Below are 21,922 nucleotides of genomic sequence, written 5' to 3'. Positions count from 1 at the left end.
CAATAGTGCTAATCCAAAATATAAATAAAAAAATAGCGGGATAAATAATTGTGGAACCCCAAACTGTGTCTGGTTGTTTGACATCTATCCTTGCTCTGTTTTTAACATTAATACTGTTTGATTTCTTCATTTTCAAGTGTTCTGTCTTTTGGGGGGGGGTTGTTTTATACTAATCCTTCATTGAATGAAAACGGTACATACATACACAGTTGTTAAGGTGAAAGCTGCTGATCTCGGAGTGATTTTGCAAACTCTTTGAGGTAAGTTTATCAAGCTTCCGAATTGAAAAAGTGGAGATGTTGCCTATAGCAACCAATCAGATTCTAGTTATCATTTATTTAGTACATTCTACAAAATGACAGCAAGAATCTGATTGGTTGCTATAGGCAATATCTCTGTTTTCAAACCCGCAGCTTGATAAATTTACCCCTTTGTGTTTTGTCACACAATCAAATATTTGGGGGTATATTTACTAAACTGCGGGTTTGAAAAATTGGAGATGTTGCCTATAGGAACCAATGAGATTCTAGCTGCCATTTTTGTAGAATGTACTAAATAAATGATAATAGGTATTGGTTATTCGCTCATTGACTAGTATTATAAATAACTATATGAATGGGTTATGAGCTCAATGTTTTATAGTTGGCTATTTAATTACGAGATATAAATGGGTGGTAGGTAAAAGACCTTAATTTATTGCACAAGTAAACAGATAAATAAATAGATATCAATAAATACACCAAATCTAAAATAACCAATGGATTATAAATAAAACAGATTACTGTCATTATACTAAATGGACAAGTTATATCCTTTATCAGATTGGTGACAATGGACATTAATAACCACGTTCACTGAGACAACCTGTTAATACATGAACTATTGCTGCTGTTGTTTGCCTTTGGACAATGGATTAAGTGCTCCATAACATCCTGTTTATTTTCATTGTGATTTATAGTGTTGATAAATTTGGTTTATTATATACCTTTAGGACAATAGATTGTAATCTGTTTAATTACAGTGTTGTTTCAATCTCCGTTATCTAACCTTTGTACTGTGGGTTTTATGTGATAGGAACATTATCATTGTTTTATTTATAATCCATTGGTTATTTTAGATTTGGTGTATTTATTTATTTATCTGTTTACTTGTGCAATAAATTGGGATCTTTTACCTACCACCCATTTATATCTCCTAATTAAATAGTTAACTACAAATCATCAGACATTGAGATTATAACCCATTCGTATAGTTATTTATAATATTAGTCAGTGAGCGCATAGCCAATAACTATTATTATTTTATTCAAGGGAGGGATACCCTAGGTTAGTGCAGTTCTTGCACCGTTGGAGAGAGCGTAGTCTCTTTTCTAACCAAAGACATGATAACTAGAATCTGATTGGTTGCTATAGGCAACATCTCCCCTTTTTCAAACCCACAGTTTAGTAAATATACCCCTTGGTGTTTGAATCACCTTCCAGATTTTGGTGAAGAGTTAATGGGTTGTTCCTATGCTGGGGAAGATAAATACGAGATGTGAAGGGTGGTCTAGGTAGGATTTAATTGGAGAGCAGATCAGTTACAACTTTAACTGAAAAGATCTTAGTTTCAATAACTCGGCCAAGGAAAAAAGCATTAGTGATAAATGGTTCTAATTAAAAAAAAAGTGCAATCAGTAAGCGGAGAAGTGATTTCTATAGCACCGTTGTGACAGGACGGGCTCATGCTGCTCTCCTCTCCGGGGTAGAGATTTTACAGAATTGTTTCTTTTACGCGGCCGATAACCTGTCATTACCAACCCACCAGACTCATTCATAGGCATGGGTGTCGTTTATAGCTGCTGCAGCACCTCTTTGCTTGTGATAGTGGCTAGTTCCATCTGACCGCTTACTTTGGATGAGAGCTAGCAGGCAGAAGGTTGACTCAGGACAATAGGTTCAACAAAGGACAGTTGAGGGATACATTATAATTGTAGCTCTTATCTGTAGGTCAAAGGATTTCAGTAGACATAGGTGTATTGCAGGATATTTAAGAAGAGTAGTGTGTATTGCTTAATAGTAGCTCTTAAAAGAGCTATTACACTCCACTAAAAGGTAGTGATTATGCACAGACAGATTCGGATGGAATGCACTGAACGTTGCTGTGCTTTTTATACAGATTTTACACTGAAGTTCAGGGGGTAATGCAGCCCCTTGTCCCTTTAAGCATTCTAGGCTTATTCACTTATCTTGCATGTGAATGAGCCCAGACCTTGTTCACACCTTCAGCAATGTACTTAGTGAGGCGTTGGGGGAAATTCCCCTGTCTGCACACTGTCCAGGACCTCAGTTTCAGGGAAAGTGGAACATCCAGTTAATTTCAGGTGTTCACAATATATAAGGGTGGTAACAAAGACTGTTTGTTTATGGAAACCACAAATTACTTGTTGGATGGTTGTTGCCATAGTTGTAGTCATAGTGCTGTTTTTACATTTGTTATTTGCATTTATACATTCTGCCTATAATAATTAACCCTTATTAAACCTTTTCTGCTAAAGCCTCAGCAAGTCTTCCAAGATTGCCGAGTACAAATCTGATTTTGGAGTTGGAAGCATTTGTATAAAGGTGTCTTTTTTGGCATTGGTTTTTTTAATGGCGAAGTGCTGCTATTGGTTTGTTGTCAAGAAAATTAATATTATTTCTCTCTTGCTGTTGTGTAAGTTTTTTTAATTTTATTTTGCCTATTAGAGATACAGTTTGCTGTTCATTATATTCTCCATTTACAATACAAGAAAAATGTTTATATTCTATCCACGGGGGAAAAACTGGCATCCTCCCACATAATCCTTTGCCCTTCCCCCCTGTTACTTTATTTATGTATATATACAATGTCTTACAGGGGTCTGTCTCCTTGTTTCACTTCCAATACAAAGTGATAGTTCTCTGTATATGGTCTGTATGTGGTCTTTGAGCAAACTTCCCAAACATACATCCAATGGTAATGTGAATAGCTTATCAGACAACACACCTGAAAGCAGGCATATTATTTTTTTATTTATTACCCGTTATTATATAGTCCCATCCTATTACGCAGCGCTGTACAGAGATTATGTAATCATTATCATCAGTCCCTGCCCCATTGGAGTCTATATTCTTTTCCATACAAACACATACACACTTTTGTCAGCAGCCAATTAACCTACCAATGTGTTTTTGGAGTGTGGGAGGAAACCCAAAGAGAACATACAAACTCCACACAGATAGGGCCCACGTTGGAATCAAACACGTGGCCCCAGCACGCTGCGGCTGCCCACTGTGCCACTGTGATGACTCGTATGTTTCAAAAGCTCATCAGAGCTGATTTATTGAGAGAGAGGTGTGTATTGTTATATAATTATAATGATATTATTTTAACTTGTATAATACTTTTATTATTGGACTTTATTAGTCTCAGCTGTATTCTGGAAACTTGTAGGGCATCCTGTTTCAGATAAAATGAGCTGACTTTAAAGTGTGGCTATTGAAGCACTGATTAATAGAGCTTTGTCACCTGTGATTCAGTCCTGCCTGAGGTTTCTCAGCTTTCTTATGGTACTATGCCTCTAGAGAGTCTTGAGACGGGGTTTTCCTTGAGCTTTCACAAGGTGCAGATTTTCAGCATTACTTAGTTCTCACTCCAGAGGTAAAGGTTTCTTGAAGTTCAGCCTCCTTTTATGCCCTCCGGTTGACCCTTTGAATCTTAACCTTGTTCTGAAGATCCTACAGGTTCTAGCTTTGCGTCTCTTTGTTTGGCCCCTTGTAGTTCTTAAATATGGAAGATATTTTGTTCCTGACTATTCATAATCATCATTTATTTATGTAGCGCCACTAATTCCGCAGCGCAATACAGAGAACTCGCTCACATCAGTCCCTGCCCCATTGGAGCTTACAGTCTAAATTCCTTAACATACACACACAGACAGACAGACAGACACAGACATACAGACTATGGTCAATTTGTTAACAGCCATTTAACCTACCAGTATGTTTTTGGAGTGTGGGAGGAAACTGGAGCACCTGCAGGAAACCCACACAAACACAGGGAGAACATACAAACGCCACACAGATAAGACCATGGTCGGGAATCGAACTCATGACCTCAGTGCTGTGAGGCAGAAGTGCTAACCACTGAGCCACCGTGCTCAGTGGTTAGTCTTGTTTCTGATTAGACTGCTTTTCCGATCATCCACAGTACCTTCGATTCGATGAGGGCAAAGGGGGTACTTTTGAGCTCTGTCTTCCTTTCAACCAAAGGCTTCTAGCTTCCATATCGGCCAGGAATTGGTGGTAAAATGTCCTTGAAATGCTAAGGATGCGGCACTTCACCCCCTGCATGTGGTTCACTGTAATCATACCTGCTATGTCCTAGTAGTTGTGGTGCTCACACTCCCTGGCTTTCATTGACAGCCACATGAAGGGTCCGTAACCTTCCTCCAGACGATCACACACTGGAGCTAGACAGCCATTATGAAGGCTTATGTGGTGGCAAGTGGTACCAATTCCTTTCAGGCTTATGGTGCAATCCGGTGCGAAGTCTTCGCACAGCGGGAGCTGAGGGCCATGATGACGTAATTGACATTATTGGGACCACCAACTGCTACGCGATGGCACAGATGTAGCAGAGGCGGGGCCTTGATGCAATTCAGGCCCACTTCACAAGAAAGAAAAGAGGGATCCGGGAGAGTGGCCTACTCTTATGGGAGTGCAGGAGGACATGAATCTCTGAGAGCGTAGACAAGTGTGTCAGCTGGGCATCTGTGTAAGTCAGTATATACAGACATGCAAAGGACAACAAAATAGACAACCACTATTGTATATGAAGCCCAAGGTGATAAAGTAAGTTTATGAGATGTATTTGTGGACTCACTGAGCACAATAACTGATGTTGACATCTTGAAGAACTCCAGTAATCAGTGGTTATCAGGTAATCCACTACATTCACAATGAAGATTTTCTGAATGTCTGTTCACCAAAGGAAGGAAAGTTCCACAACTTCAAATGAAACTAAGGTTACAGCAGGATTAATGGTAGTAATATTTTAATGGGTTCTTTGTACTGAGGCAATTCCCCAACAGCAGATAAAACCCTTTTTTCAAGTGTTTTGTTTAGACATTCCGTCGATTTGTGCTCCCGTTTTATTTGTGTTTGAGATCATCATCAACATTTATTTATATAGCGCCAGCAAATTTCGTAGCACTTTACAATTGGGAGCAAACATTAATAAGACAATACTGGGTAATACATACAGACAGAGAGGTAAGAGAACCCTGCTCGCAAGCTTACAATCTATGGGACAATGGGAGTTTGAAACACAAGGGCATGTGCTACATCATATTGCAAACTGGACCAGCTAGAATGCAAAGGTAAAAGTATTGAGTGGGCTGTGTGATCAGTCACACAGCAATGTTGGTCAGAGGGTTGTTGTCGTGTGTTAGCTGTGTAGAGGGTGGTAATAGGGTAACCTAGGGAGATTAAGAGGGTGGTTGAGGAATATCATAAGCTTGTCTGAAGAGGTGAGTTTTCAGCGAATGCTTGAAGGTTTGAAGACTAGAGGAAAGTCTTACTGTGCGAGGGAGGGAATTCCACAAACTGGGTGCAGCCCGAAAAAAGTCCTGTAACTGGGAATGGGAGGATGTGATGAGAGTGGAAGAGAGATGGAGATGTCGAGTCGGGAAATATTTTGAGACGAGTGAGGAGATTTATGTCTGTTCAATTTTGTTGATGGCCTTGTATGTTAGTAGAAGAATTTTATATTGGATTCGTTGAAATACAGGCAGCCAATGTAGAGACTGACAGAGTGGCTCAGCAGAGGAAGAACGGTTAGTAAGGAAAATCAATCTAGCTCCTACGTGCAAAATAGATTTTAGGGGTTCAAGTCTGACTTTGGGAAGACCAGTAAGGAGGGAATTGCTATAGTCGTTGCGGGAGATGATGAGTGCATGAATTAAAGTTTTTGCGGTGTCTTGTGTGAGATATGTGCGTATTCTGGAAATGTTCTTTAGATGTATCTAACATGATTTAGATATAGTGTCGATGTGGGGAATAAATGATAGTTGTGAGTCAAGGATTACACCTATGCAGCGAGCTTGCAGGGTGGGATTTATGGTCATGTTATTAACAGAATTAGAAATGTCTAATATCCTGTTCTTATTTCAGGGGGCCCTTGATAACCAGTAACCCCAGACGTTGTGCCAAGCAGTAACGCTTCCATGAGCCGCAATGCTGGGCAGGAGACCCGGCAAAAAGAATGCCCAGGCCAAAGGCAAGGGAGCAGCTGCAGCAAAACAGGTAGAGAGATGCCTATTCAGCAGTGTGTTTTGCTTGTTTTGTAAGAGTTGTGTAACTTGTTCACTGAACAATAATGGTCATTTTAACATCATTTGTATACACTACTGTTTGTGCTGTGCACTGCACGCACATGATTTCTCAAGCACAGAGAGTCTATGTTCTCTGTAATCTAATGTTTTGGTTCAAGGATATGCCACACAGATAAAACCATATCTTCTGCTTCAGATCTATAGTCCAGGAAGTAGAGACGCCATGCAAGATCAACACCTAGAACATGAGTCTGTATATTACAGAGATAAATAATGTACCTGATTGACATAGTAAAGTGTCCCATCGCTTGTACAGTGCAGGCAGCAGTTATGTTGGCTGAATTAGAGACTAGGAGCTAGTGACATCACTGAGTAACTTACTAGTGAATTTAAAGGCTGCAGTCATATGAGTTGTTGCTATGGAGTTGAAAGGCTGCATGCCCACGAATATTGTTTGTTTGTTTTTTTGCAATGCTTTATGACCCCCATTTATAAGATTGAGTCAATGGACAGATGCCCTTGTATTTTACTGTATAATCCAGAATTAATTGTTCCTCCCAGGGCTGATTCCCACACATGTGCAATGTTTTCATGTATTTTACCCAATCTGTGCTCCAGGCGCAATACGTTACGTGTTTTCCATGTGCTTTTGATGCATTGTGCTTTTACCAATATACAGTCTATTATTCTGATAGCACATGTTAACTCACATAGGTTGTTTTGCATTCTATCATTTTGTACACTATTAACATTTTAGAATGCATTTGTGGGAACAAGCCCATACAAAACCGTTCACCCTATTTTTAATGTGGTTATTGATCTTTGACAGCGTGTAGGCGTTTATGATCCCTTAAGGATTACAAAAAAAGGGCCTTGGTTTGCCAATAACCAGCAGTAAGCCCATGGCCTTGGTGTACTGTTGGATTGCTGTGTTTCTCCAAATAACTAAATTATGGCATAAATTCTAATTTTGTCTCATCTGTTGACCTTCTAAATCTCCCGGGGGATATTTAACAATTATTTTGAAGAGCAGGGGTGGCCCACAGCCATAGCCCGCCACCTGTGCACATTATCCCTCTGGTTCTTGGTTACCTCCCACAGTCTTGTACTGCTCGCTCTTTGAGTAGTCAGGTTACATGACCACTCCTGGGGTCAGTAACAATGGTGATTAACCTTTGCTGTTTACCTCTCGGATTGTGAATTGATATATAGAGAAATATAAAGATCATGTTGATGGTGATTCCTCCTTTGTTTGTCTCTGACATCCAGCTCGGCCTGTTTGTAGACTTCAATCCCGAGGACATGATGATGGGAATCCCAGATGACCCAGATGATGGAGACCTGGAGGCCGAACTGGCTGCACTGACTGGGGGCGATGTAGCACCCAAGACCAAGCCCAAAGGAAAAGGTGAGTAAGTTAGGGCTCTTCTATCAGTTCCTCCAGGTATTGGTCTCCTCCACCAGTGTCTTAGTGCTCACAGTCGTCTGTCTTCTGATATTCAGTTCTACTGTTCCAAGAGATGGCTACACAGTGTAGCTGGTACCATAGGGGCACATTAAAATACTGTTATTTTCAGGTGGTAATTGTTTTCTATGCGGAAGGATACACAACTGAATACTCCATTCTGAGTCATTAGTACGTGATTCTCATGTAACCAGTCATATCAACCACCAACTCTCTTCTACTACCATTTGCCTGATTCACATATGCCACTGTGGTACCGATACCCCTTCCTGTGAACTTCTCGTTCATGTGAAACAGCTTCATTTTAAGCTTTAGATGGAGTTATCCTTTTATAAGGAATGCACCTCAGAGAGCCTGGAGCGTGAGGCTTGTGGATTTCATATTTTAAAAGATAATAAACGCATTAGCCCCTGACTCCAGTAGACTTTTATTATAGACATAAGTAAACTTTGTTTTTATATGTAAAGCAGTGGTGGAAGTGGGGTGTATATATATGGTGGTATGTTATACCGCCACGTATCCTACTGCCTTCATTGTACAACTATCAAAATCCATTCACTTACATTCTCATTACACTTTTCATACTGCCACTTTCCACTTCGACCACTGATTTAAAATTTATTTATTATCTATACACAAGTAATAAGTAATTTTGTGTGTAGTTGTACATGACTACTCATAACCCATTCTGCCACTTGGGATCGGTGCGCTGTATGTTCGGATAACTCCCATTATGCCTGGAGACTGTTAGTACAGTAAGGTGATCGCACACAGTCCAGTAGTGTTTATCTTCCAGCCTCATTTGCCAACATTCCAGAAAGGATCCAATGAAATTGGACTATTTTGTGCATCAAATTTGTTTCCGAACTGCTTTTAGCTTGAAAACGAACCAGCATATATTAAAGAACACTTGCAAGACTTACCCTTCCACAGGGCTCAGGACTACCCATGTAGACTGTTTTGACAGAAAAAAGATTAATCTGTGTCTGTATTACGTCATGAGTAATTGCCGCTTAAATAACCGATGAATGTCTCCATAGCTCCACTCCCTATGGATCATATAGAGAAGATGGCACAAGAGTGCATGAGAGACCTAGACGCAGAGGAGGACGATGATGAGGGTGACCTGGAGGAAGATGATGATTTGCTAGTAAGCATTGTTAATGTACACCTTATCACTGCTATTTGTGTATTGTAAGCGTTCAGAGATATATGTGGTTTTCTTGTAGGCTGAGCTACAGGAAGTGGTGGGTGAGGATGAGGAGGTGTCTCCTACTGACATTCAACATGATGAACTTCCAGCAGCTCAGCAGGTGGAAAACATAGAGCCTGTACATCAACTTACCTCTACCACCGGCACACACACAAGCTCATCACAGGTAACTGCCATGTTATTAATGAGGAAGGAGTCTGCTTATCTCGACTACTTTGTCTTAGTAAACAGCATCCATTAATTAGCAGATTAGATTGCCATATTTATTGCTGGTCATCAGCACTATGTGTTAAGCTGGGTACACTCTACAGAAATTTCAGTCAACTTTTTATGCCGAGCGATTTTACATGCGATCGATGGTCCGATCGCTCGGTCCATGGACTGCATACACACTAGCCTTGTTTAGGACGATAAAGGGAAGAGCGGACGTCCCTTTAGCGACTTTTTACAGCCATGTTGTTGTGAGCAATGACTGTAATTTCGTACTCACTGTTGTGGATCTGTCGGAAGTTTATACACACTACACAGCGGAAACGAGATTGGAACGAAAATATTAAACGGTACGACCAACCAAATGAGGCGACAATTGTCCATTTGGGCACACACTGACCCGACTTTTGAACGAGCGGTCGTATGTCGGCTGATTTAGCCGATTATTGGATGAAAACCGTGTAGTGTGTACCCAGCTTTACTATATAAGATGTTTATTTTTCTTTTTTTTTTTTTTTTTATTACATTTTATTATCTTGATTATAATGATACGGTGCATGTTTAGGGTTACTTTTATTGTGTATTTTAAATCTGTTTAAAATAAAATCCTAATTTGAATAGTACAAGTGCAGCAAGTTCTAAGAGTTCTGCTAACAGCTGACTACTGCTGGCTCCGCCACTCATTGCCTGGTAACACAGAGGCTGCAGTGTTCTTATGCTGTGCGGCCTCCTTCTTGTCTCTCCCACGTCCCTATATTTGTATTTCCAGCAGTCATTCTTTCCAAGACTTTCCCTCGCTGGTACAGTGGACACACACTGTCTTGAGGGGGAACATTCTTGCTGATTTCTTTACTACACATGTGTAGAAAGTTCACAGTCTAAAGAGAGCTTTCAGTGAGTCCGTTACAAGGTGCCTCAGTATGTTAAGGTACTCTTACTGACTTCAGGCTGCATTACTCTATTACTGTGGGGTGAACTGGATAATGTGGATGTTCAGGATAAGGTATGTATAGATTATGGTTACCTGGAATTAATTATTTACATTATAATGGAAGTGTGGAGAACAATTGACACTACAAGGTAGTAGAATAACCATTGTAGCTGGTGATGGGGCTAGTGTACATTGCTACTGTAAGGATGAAGTGTTATCAGCCACCAATATTAAAATCTCTGCTGGTTCCTGACATTTTTGTGCAGCTACCGGTGGTCTGGTCTGGTTGGTGTAAGGGGAGACAGTGGAAATTAAGTACATTGATACTCGGCTAATCTAATACAGTATTTGCTTTTATTTTAGCTGTTCCACTTCTCTTTGTCTTCATGCGTTTGGAATGAAAGTTTGCAGCTTAGTAAACTTGTTTCCACATACTGTATACTTAGTTACTGGTCTCATTATTGCAAGTTGGGTTATGTAATCTTATGGTGTGTTACAGGCAAGCGGTGAGGGACTCTTACAAACCCTAGAAGATCGGATCGTCAACTACAAGGCCGCAATTACAAATGCAAAGCAAAGCAACGAGAGCTCCAAAGTCAGACGCTATGAGCGAGCGCTAAAGGTTTGTCCCTGTACTGACATTGGGTCTCTAGGCAGAGGTATTGGATATTATTTACTAACACTGTGCATTGGTCCATGTATGCATAGAACTAAAGTCTGGTTGATATAAGAGGTCTAGTGCAAGTCAAACAATGACAACTATTGTCTGGTTGTCATGGCTTACTGCATATTTGCACGTTTGAACGTTGTTAATAGAACCCAATGATTGCCATGACTTCCTGTTGCCCTGATACTACGTCTTAGCAGCCTTTTGAGAATAGAGCAGATACTTTTTTTTTTATTTGTTTACCATCGTAAAAAGATAATTTGTAGTTCTATCAATAGCTATTAAGAAATGTCATATTGCATAACACAGACTAGACGAGACCTGTCATTTATCTGTGTGTATTTTATAGTCTGTTTATTGCATAATACAGAATGGACCAGGATAATTGTATCTCTGAATTTTGCAGACACTGGAATCCATGTTAAAAACGGCAAAACAGGGGAGGTCTGTGAATGAGGAAGAGATGCCGCCACCTGTGGCCAACTGGAAAACTGCAGGAGCTCCTCAAGCTTCACCCTCAGGTGTCACCTCGCAGGAAGAGACCCCGGGTATAGTTCAGGCTGAACCTACAGAGTCTGCTACCAACCAAGAATCATATGAGGGCACAGAAGGGTCAGCCACTACTAGTGAGCAACAAGCTGCCACCCAAGAAGGGGATTCAGGTGAGAAGACGATCAGACTAGGTTTGTTACCCAACAGTCTCCTTCCCTTCTGCTTAGGGTTTTACTTTGTGTTCTTAGAGGTCAGCAAAAGCCAATAGAATACTTACCCATAACATTTGTTTCATTTATTCATTTTATAAAGGAAATAATTTGTCTTAAAGAGCAAGTAAAGCCTTATATCAAAGGCTGCTTATTGATGAGCTGAATCATATACATAAAATAACTAGTGTTTATACTTGACTAAATATGTCCACGTGCACTTCTCTGCAGCAGGATGTCACAGTTAGGAGGTAGGTGCCTCACTGACTAAATAGGCAGAGTGTGACTGACAAGAAGGCAGACTTTCTTTGTAGTCATGCAGTGTGGATTGGCTGAATCGTAAACAGGGGCAGGGCCAATGGCATCACAGCACCTCGATCTCAGCTTTTTGACCTGTTTTTTAAAGATATGGGAGGAGTTGCAGCTGTAATGGAGTAAGATAGTAGTACTTTTTAACTGAACTACAATGGAATGTTAGGTTACAATGTGCAGTGTATTTAACAATCGTGGTTCATGCCTGAAAATTTACATTTTGGGATTTAGGGTCCTTTAATTATGCATTGCTTCCTCTGAAACTACAAATAGCTCAATGCAGTCTTATACGGTTCCATTGTTTAATTACAGGGCACTCTAAGAAGAATGATTATAGGCTATGAGCTGCTTGTATTTTGGCCTAGGAGATTGTAACCCAGAATTTCTTTTATCAAAACTAAGAAATATTGGATATGCTTTTAGCCTATGACCTCATGGTTTGGAAAATTCTATAATTTGGCACACTATTTTTAAACCCAAGTCCCAGGGATGCCAGAATAGAGAGGGGAGGGGATGTAATTGACTGTTTGTTTATATCATTACTGGTAGAGTAAAGCCAAGAATATCAATAAATGCAAAATCCAAAGTGTTTGCCAAATAGTAACTAGTAAATCCAACCCCAATCGGGAGGCAGGACCATGTTATGGTGTACACTCAAAACCAATTGCCTTTTTTCAGTTTCCTAAATATAGAAGAATTATTGTTTATTATTGTCTATTAGTCCAGTGTCTGCCTCCTAAAAACACCCATGATGTGGGTTGGATTTACTACTGAGAAGAATTTATGCTACTCAGAGGGGAGAAAACAAAACAGCGTAACATATACACACACAAACACACAAGTGCTGTGCACTCTTTTGTTTTCCCTCCCCTAAGTGTATATTAAGTAATATATTATATGCTAAAATTTACATTTGGTTATAAAAAGTTTAATTTTACTGCCATTACTTTTTCTGTATTTATAACGACATGCTTTTCACCTGCACAGCGTACAACTGAATCATTGCAATATATCTTCATTTAGGGTCATTGTTGCTGTTGTAATTTTTTTTTTCTTCCTATGACTTATTCTCAAATCATTGTGAAAATCATGTGATACGATTACATTTCAGACTCAAAGACTTTGTTGATGACGCGACAGAGGGAGTACAAGATGGCAGCCCTGAGGGCTAAGCAAAGTGGGGATGTGGAGAAAGCGAAGGAGTACATGAAAATTAGTAAGGTATGTGCGCTGTGGATAATATTAATAGTACAAGTGTTTTAAACCATTGGCTCTTGGAATTGTTCCTTTTAGGATTATTTGCAACATCTGCCTAATATTGAGCTGCTCCTTCATTTCCCTCACAACCTTCAGAATGTTCTTACTTAGTGTTGAAAGTGCAGCATAAGAATTAGGGCCAATATTGGTTCCTATATTTGCAATTTAGCAGATATTGGATTTCTACTTACATTAACTTGTTCCACGTAATCCCAGTATTAAGATTGAAATCTGGGGAAGGGTATTGCATCAAAGAATGTCCACATTTATTGTGGAGGGGGGGGCACAAAGTGGGTAAGCACTAGCTGGCAGGGCACTTCAAGAAGAGGTGACACCACCACCTTCCTATAATCCCTGTGGCACAACTTTACCAGACCCCAGATGAAGCAGAGTCAGAGAGCTTTCTGGTAGTGAGGTCAATAGCTGACATTTCCAAATTGGCAGCTCCCGCATCATCCCACCAGGCTTCTGAAGGACCAATCAAGTCCAAAATCACATTGACTGGAGTGCCCAAAAGGACACCCCCACAGCCTTCTTCACCCAAGCAAATCCCAAAGCGGGCCTTAAGGAGGCACCCGCTGCCATGAAAATGGACTTAAGGATGCCCTTAAGCATGGCTGCATTGGGAATGGGGATTGTAGTTGTCTTAGACAACCATGCAACCGGAGCATCTACCTTGGGAGATACTTCCCATTTAGCAGTATCCTAAAGGAGAAGAGGATAACAGGACTGAATTCTATAAGACATCTGGAACTTCGGATCTGGCAAATTGTGGGTCTCACCCAACATATCCTTCAGTTGGGAGGAAGAGGGGAAAAGAAAGAGAACTTTTAGAACTCTGTTTAAAAAGAAAAAGCTCCGCAGTCTCAGGGACTGCCAACTCTGGAATGTCTAACACCTGGCGCACAGCCTGTATCCTCCACATCTGACCCAACAAGCACCTCGCCTTCCTTCTGGGAAGAACAGTCAGAATATGACTCCTTCCAAGACTAAGTTGCCGCCACCCTACACCACTTATGCAAGGAAGATGACATAGTGGACTCCATCATTCTCTCTCTAAAAAGGAGTAAACCGAAACCAGGCCCTGTACCGAAGTCGCTAGACCTCTGACCTAAACTGGTTCCTCGGAGACCGTTGCCACTGAATCCGCAAAAGCCTCACAATCAATAAAATTAATGAAAATAAAATACAAATGGCTGCCCAGCAGCCCCATAACAAAACACATGACCTGCCACACTGGGGCACGAAGCTAAACTGAAGACCTAACAGAAGAGGGGTATAGAAAGGGAGGAGCCATGAACAACTGTTACGTTACCACAACTGTTACCACATGCCTGGATCCCTACACTATACTCCAATGTACCCAGTGTCCCCCCAATGAATGCATGCGACAATAGCTTTTGATACATTGTGGTAGAACCGATTTGCCCTTCAGGACAACAATCTTCAGATATCCTGTATGATTCAAACATTGCTCTGTTCCAGCATTTCTCAACCCTTTTGTGCCACACACCTACTAATGACAGTAAATGTTTTCTTGTTTCAGAAATTCAGCTCTGTTCTAGAAGCTCTGGAAAATGGCCAGCCTGTGGACCTTAGTGAAATGCCTCCTGCTCCAAATGGTAGGTGCAAGCAAAGCCAACACTATACACAAGTGGGGCCTGCAGTACATCATGTGATTTATAGAATGCTGTTTTCATTAACCTTTAGATCAGGATGTAAAGACCCCAGAGCAGATAGCACCAGAGCCCCAGCAGAGCGCCCCTGCAAGCATTCAAGGTGAGAGATGACATGAGAGTTCAGTGTTGGGAAGGTTGGTTCATATTTAACCTCAGCAATTTGCAGTTTTAAATGTATCACTGTTAACAAAAAAAAAAATATTTAAGAATAACTACGTTATTGTCAGAGGACCACAATTGTAATTTTCAGTATGGTCTTTATTTTAAACGTTCTATCTGTCGCTGTGTGAATATCAACTCCCACTAAGTGATGCATACATGACTTTTATCTGTTTGTAACAATAACATAGTAACTATAGTTTTTACCTCCCTATAACCTTCGATTACAAAATAATCATTTACAAACGCCACTATGGCTACTGTTGCTGCTATTAAAATCTTTAGTGTAACAGGCAGCCTATCATAGCGCCAGCATAGGGTTTGGCTATGGAGATGTTGACCTGGTTCATTTATCTTTGCTGTGCAGGAACCCCAGCTCTCTCTGTGTTACAAGCTCTGCAGCAGAGGATGGAGCGGTACAGATCTGCAGCACAGCAAGCCAAAGCCAATGGGGATGACAGAAAGGCAAGGATGCATGAGCGGATTGTCAAGGTATGAAAGGGGAGAGTGATAGGAACACATTGCATTATTGAGGTGAGAGAACATGACCCTCTAGGACCCAAAAATCACTAAATATATCTTAATGGTAAATGTCACATATTATCCGCTCCTCATCATAAAACAAAGCTATAGAACACTTATATGCCTACTATGTTCAAAAATTCCTTCCATTAAGAACAGAGATGGGCTTCACATGTGGCCCCCACATTTTTCTTGGTTTTGTCTTAATTTCACTTTAAAAATAATGATGACCACCCCCTCCCCCTGCAGCCCTCCCTTTATCCTTGTTTATATTGGGGGAAATGGATGTTGTGCTGTATTATGTTTTGTCTGTTACTTTTGACTATTGATAAATAAAAAGTAAAAAACATGAACTAATTTTGAAAATAAAAACCAATAAAGCTCAATAAGCCACAGGGCTGATACAGCATCCCCCACTGTAGTACCAGGGTTAACAGAGAACTATCCTGAGATGCTGGACCTACATCTTATCTCGCTTCTCTGTAATAAATCTCTTTATCTGCAGCAATACCAGGATGCCATACGAGCACAGAAAGCCGGGAGACAGCTGAATCTGGCAGAGCTCCCAGTTCCTCCAGGTAAAATCTACTTATATTACTTTCCAATTTTGCATAACCAAAACTTCCAGCTGATCATTTCCCATTCTAGAGCACACAAACAAATGTATAGATACACAGTGCCGGGAACTTCCTGTTGACATACTGAGGATTTCTTGTAGGGTTCCCTCCTTTTCCTGGTATGGAGAGCACGGAGGGTGCAGAGAGTGTGGAGAAAGCATTGGAGATCGCCCACAAACTGGCAAACGCTGCTGAGGAAGAGGGAGTGGAGGATGAAGAGGATGAGGTTGGCAAATACTTGTTCTTGATTACTGAATTGCTCTTCAGTTCACACAAATACCATTAGGAATGTGTAGCTCTCATGTGCTCCAGATGAGTGATCACATTGCAACTAATATGCCCAGTACATTCTGCTAAAGAAAATCTCGTCACCATTGTTACATATTTAGCAGGGCTACAATCCTATGATTTTTTTTTAGGGATTTACCATAAATTAAAGGTCCCTATTTAAAGGGCATCCACATTTGTTGTAATTGCTGGTCACAAGGTCACCCATGTCATGTGGCACTGACGTGAGGTTGAGAATTGTCTGGAGGTTACAAGTGAGGAAGTTGATGTTTGGTTGAAAACAACTTTCACTGCAAACCACAATGTGTATCTTCCCCCTTTCTGGTACATTCTCCCTTTATCTCAACAATTTTTTTTAACACATCCAACTTTTTCTCCCCCCCCTCCCTCCCCCCCTTCCTTTTTTCTGTACTTTTACTGGAAGCTTTGTAAGGTAATAGTAATGGGATAAATGTATATCTTCTCATTTGTATGTCTATCTTTTTTTCTTTGGCTTCAGGGCTTTCTCATACAATGATCTATATACTGAGATAGAACTAGGTTTAGAAACCCAACACTAGCTTTAAAACTATATGCAAGGTATATGTTCTATATATACCGCTAGTGGGCCTCATTTACAAAGTGCAGAGTGGCGGAGGCGTATAGGTTTATGGAGCAAGGTGGTGACATTTGCAGTAATGATTTAATGCAGGGGATTAATGATAGAGGATTAGGGTTTTGTTAATAATGACAAAGGGTGGGTATTGAATCTAGGTGCGCATATTTCCCCCTATTACAGTAAGGATTCTCCACTTAATTTTCTGCGCACCTCTGTGACTTGCAAGGAAAAATGAGCAGAGATTTCAGCCTCAACATTGTGTCGATGATGGGGCAGGGATATGAAGATGACAGTGGGGGCTGGGCGGTAACCGTTATGGTGGGGAAAGTGGGGTGACCGTGATGATGATGGGGGAGGGTGATAGTGGGATTACTCAGAGAAGGGGATTTAATGGGCAGTAAAGATGCTGAGAGAAGGAGTGAAAGTTAGCAGAGAGAATTGACTTGATGGCGTGTATTGAAGGAGGTGTTATGTATGTAAGAGGAGTGCGCTGTGAGTATAGAGGGTATGGCCTATGTGTATGGTCCACTCTTTATTAGCACATATTAAACAATGTTCTGGTTTCTAAATGTTCAAGCTGGTTCTTAGATTGTAAAACAAATGTGTGAGGCCTGGTATAAGATTCCTTTCAAGCATATGGGAACATAATGGAGTGTTTATCAATGACAGCAACACTTGGAGAACTGTATTTTAGTGTTAACATGCATTAGATGTTAACTTACATTTGACAAAGCTTTACACACTTATTTTTCATTAGTTGACTTTAGTTTTAAAAGGTTGTAGTTGTCTCCTCCAGGATGAACAGCCAGCAAAGAAACCTGTCCACCAAAAACCCACCCAAATTGTAAAGCCACAAGTATCGCCAAATATGCCACAACAGGATGAGATGTCCCATCAAACCAAAGTGGATCCTGAAAAGTCCACCGAGCACCTTCCTCCTGCAGGTAGTGATGGAGATATTCACCGTTCCCTGTTTCTTCTGTGTAGATGTCTCCACACAGTACACTTATCATCTCTAATTTTGGACCTCGTCTTGTGACTCTTTCAGTACGAGAGCAGCTGGAGTTCTTGGAAAACCGGAGAAGACAGTACAGAAAATCCGCTCTCCAAGCCAAGCAGAAGAATGACCTGGAACTAGCCAAACAGCACATGAGAGTTGTCCATGCTCTTCAGGCATCAATCGATAAAGTCAATAGCGGTACTCTGGTGGACATTGCCAAGGTTAGAACATAGGTTAATTATCTGCTTAATAAAGTACAATTCAAGTCAATAATAATTCTATTTCTCACAGGTACCTCCTCCTCCATCGGATGAGGAGAATGACTTTGTTGTGATTGAACATGAGGACACCAGGTCACCAAAGGACTCTGACGAGGTTTATGCTCAATTGATAAAGCTCCTTCAAGAGCAACATGAGGTATCCTCTACACCCCACCAGTTCTGTCTCTATGCTGATTTATTTTTCTTTACTTATTCTGTGACTGGATGGTCTAACTCTGTCATCCAGTGGCGGGTACCCAGTTTATCAGGTTTCACGGATGTCACTGACCACTCCTACTGCCGCCGTTGGCCCATCCAGCCATTCCCCAACTGCAGTTGTCAACTGCAAACCAGCTTGGTGCCCCCAGTTATAGGAGGGTGTCACTGTCATTACCAGGATGCTTTCAGGCCCCTGGAACCACTTATGCTTCTTGGTCATGTGTGTAACTTCGGCAGCACCTCTTGCAGCTACCTCTGACTGTGGATCCTCCTGACCAATTTCTTTTGTAGTGGGGGTGTCTCGGCACGGGCCTTTAAATCTCCTGCTCCTATGGTCTAATGCTACACCCAAGCCAAGTTTGTGTCCAAGATGCTAGCCACAATATCCCAGGGCGAAGGTAGGTGTCCTGGGACTTCCAGGAGGCAACGTGCCTTCTGGATTTAATTAAATCCTTTCAGAATACTACTGGAAGGTTCTCCTGCTGCCGCCACTCAGCAGTCCCTGAAGTAGGGACCACAGCAGAGCAGACGACCTGTGTATTCTCGGGGCTGTTGCTTTGGCATCTCTTCTGTACCACATGTCCCGCAGCTATGCCATAAGGGCACTGCCTCATTTACTATAATTGGGAGATTGCTTTATAAATGTGCTATATAAATTATCTGATAAAACTTATGAAATGGATAACGTTGATGAATTTTACAACAAAACATGACCAAATATCATTGTTTTTTTTACTGTATTCTCTCCTAGAAATGCCTCCGATATTCCAGGCAGTTTACACAGATGGGAAATGTTGCAGAAACTACTAGGTAAGTGTCCCTGGAGTCTCACAGTCTATCCAGGGCAGACAAGACATGTCGCCCATCAGAGCAGCTGATGTGGAAAAAAGAATTAGATTGCGAAGTTATAGGTAGGTGGACAATCCTCATAAAATATTTTAGGGAATTAGACAGCAAACTTTAATTATGGACCTCCAGAGTGGAATCTTCTGATCTACCACCTATGGCACGTTGTACAGACGTGGCTTAGTGAGGTTAGTAAGTGGCTGAGAAGTTGGTGAATTGGAGAACTTTACAGATTTTTCGCTCTGCTACAGGCTTTACAGATGTCATCCAGCAGTGTGCCTGGCTCTACTGGGAAAGCCCTGCCTTATTACCTGTTTCTTGGAGTTGCTGTGACTGTTGCTGGAGTTTATATCTACCGAATTCACTGCTCAGTCAGTTCCCTTAGTATACATTACATACTGTAACTAACACTAGGCCACTGTGGGCAGCATGGTGGCTCAGTGGTTAGCACTTCTGCCTCACAGCACTGGGGTCAGGAGTTAGTTTTCCGACCATGGCCTTATCTGTGTGGAGTTTGTATGTTCTAAATGTGTTTGCGTGGGTTTCCTCTGGGTGCTCCGGTTTCCTCCCACACTTCAAAAAACATACTGGTAGGTTAATTGGCTGCTATCAAAATTGATCCTAGTCTTTCTCTGTGTGTGTGTGTTAGGGAATTTAGACTGTAAGCTCCAATGGGGCAGGGACTGATGTGAATGAAGTCTCTGTACAGCGCTGCGGAATTAGTGGCGCTATATAAATAAATGGTGATGATGATTATTTTGAATCACAAATGGGAAGTAATACATCAGCTATATAATCAGCACAAGCAGCACAGCTCTCCTTGTATTGCTGATGATGCAGCCGCTGGGAGACAACCTCGCTCCCGCACGTGCTGGGAGCGAGTTTGGTAGCAAAGTCCAATTTCAGATCTTTTCCATCAATGACAAATTCAAGAAATGCTGCAGCCAGGTGTCCAGTGCCCGGCGAGATGTGTTTTCTGTCACACCGCTTGTATTCTTCACACAGGTTTGAGAAAATGGCCGAGGACTGCAAGAAAAACTGCGAGATCCTCAATTTATCACAAGCTCATTGCATGGACCCTCCTCCCTATCACTTTGAGGACAAGACGCTGAAAATTGTCAGGTAACCGCTTGTCTGATTAGAATTTATCAGTCGGGGAAGTAAAGATATTCACCACCTCCCCCATTCACTATTCTTCCAGTAGTTTCCAGCTGCAGATAATAGTCCCTGAATAGCTGGATCATATTAGACACTTTTTAAGGTTGGTTTAGGGTAAGGGCACCTACTTGTTATCAGTCTTCATTTCTTGCTTGTTTGTGTTTTCCCTAGTATTGAGCTGGGCAGGGAAAGAGCAACTTCTGACCAATCAGATCATCGGAATGTTCGTGGCAGCACAGAGTATTTTAGATGAGTGAGCTGTGGGAGCCAGTGATCTTCCCACCCATCTTGTCAGGGCTGCTGTTGTGTGGGATATACTTCCTGGCAGAAGGAGGTGGTGATATAGGGATTATATATATGCTGGTTGTACATGAAACTCACAATACTGTTTACAATTCTGTTTCAACAGAGTTTTCTCCGAACTCAGTAGTACAGAGATGCTGCTGATTATAGTAAGAGGTATTAACCTTCCAGCCCCATCAGGTGAGGTTTACTCTCTGCCCCCAGTCCCTTGTCGCTCTATAGCTCACTATCTGACACTGTGCTGGGTTCTCATTTCTAATGTCGGTCTATAGCTCACTATCTGACACTGTTCTGGATTCTCTGTCTTCTGTCGGTCTATAGCTCACTATCTGACACTGTTCTGGATTCTCTGTCTTCTGTCGCTCTATAGCTCACTATCTGACCCTGTGGCTCTGTTGTTTGATCCCTGTGCCTCTATAACTCATTGTCTAACACTTAAGCTGGGAGGTTGTTTTTTGTTTTGTTCCCACCACTATTTCTCACTCTTTGACGCCACAATGTTTTGCTCTGTTGGTGATCTTATTTTTTTATCCCCCCTTATAGGAATGGCACCCAACGATCTGCATGCATTTGTGAAGTTTGAATTCCCATATCCAAGCACGGTAAGAGATATGTGGGAACACTGTTGCTGGCTACGAAGTCAAAGAGCTCTAATTCGGTATCTAACCACGGAGTTTCAATCACAACCCCGTCACTGTATCTCTATGGGGGGTATTCAATTGTTGCTCCGGCCGCCGGAAGAACGAGCGCGTTAAAACTATTATCGTTTATACGGTAATTACTCGCTGGGAGCTGCGAGATGAATTTCAGCGAGTAAACTACCGTATTAATGGTTTTTACGCGCAAGTTTACCGTATAAACGGTAATAGTTAACGTGCTCATTTTTTTGCGGTCCGGAGCAACAATTGAATACCCCCCTATGAGTCCAAGACTAATAATAGCGCTCAAAACACATGTTGTTTATATACAGTCAATCCTTGTAATCACACACTCAAGTTTCATGTGATATTTTGTAGTTGGACTTTTCTATGTCACATTGTGGTACTGTAACATTTATAAATCAGTAATCGTGTTTTTCAGGAACAGCCTCAAAAGAATAAAACCTACGTTGTAAAGAACACCAATTCTCCAGGTAAGATTATTCAAGCATCCAGGGTACACAGTTTCCTCTATATAGACTAAA

General features: G+C 41.3%; 1 protein-coding gene across 1 annotated transcript in view; it reads left to right on the top strand.

The window, feature by feature from the left end:
• Positions 1–21,922, top strand: part of CC2D1B (coiled-coil and C2 domain containing 1B) — a 29,287-nt gene that overhangs the window by 2,011 nt on the left and 5,354 nt on the right. The window contains exons 2-21 of the mRNA XM_075182092.1: positions 6,174–6,305; positions 7,604–7,742; positions 8,840–8,949; positions 9,029–9,178; positions 10,653–10,775; positions 11,227–11,482; positions 12,945–13,054; positions 14,637–14,712; positions 14,801–14,869; positions 15,296–15,420; positions 15,956–16,028; positions 16,169–16,293; positions 17,750–17,897; positions 18,002–18,174; positions 18,245–18,370; positions 19,184–19,242; positions 20,284–20,400; positions 20,846–20,919; positions 21,283–21,341; positions 21,820–21,871. Of these exons, the coding sequence (XP_075038193.1) occupies positions 6,237–6,305; positions 7,604–7,742; positions 8,840–8,949; positions 9,029–9,178; positions 10,653–10,775; positions 11,227–11,482; positions 12,945–13,054; positions 14,637–14,712; positions 14,801–14,869; positions 15,296–15,420; positions 15,956–16,028; positions 16,169–16,293; positions 17,750–17,897; positions 18,002–18,174; positions 18,245–18,370; positions 19,184–19,242; positions 20,284–20,400; positions 20,846–20,919; positions 21,283–21,341; positions 21,820–21,871 (2,233 nt within the window). The 5' untranslated portion in view covers positions 6,174–6,236. The remainder of the gene's footprint in view (positions 1–6,173; positions 6,306–7,603; positions 7,743–8,839; positions 8,950–9,028; positions 9,179–10,652; positions 10,776–11,226; positions 11,483–12,944; positions 13,055–14,636; positions 14,713–14,800; positions 14,870–15,295; positions 15,421–15,955; positions 16,029–16,168; positions 16,294–17,749; positions 17,898–18,001; positions 18,175–18,244; positions 18,371–19,183; positions 19,243–20,283; positions 20,401–20,845; positions 20,920–21,282; positions 21,342–21,819; positions 21,872–21,922) is intronic.

Source organism: Mixophyes fleayi, chromosome 8, assembly GCF_038048845.1.
Source record: "Mixophyes fleayi isolate aMixFle1 chromosome 8, aMixFle1.hap1, whole genome shotgun sequence".
NCBI lineage: Eukaryota > Metazoa > Chordata > Amphibia > Anura > Limnodynastidae > Mixophyes > Mixophyes fleayi.
This window is presented reverse-complemented; position numbering and strand designations above follow the sequence as displayed.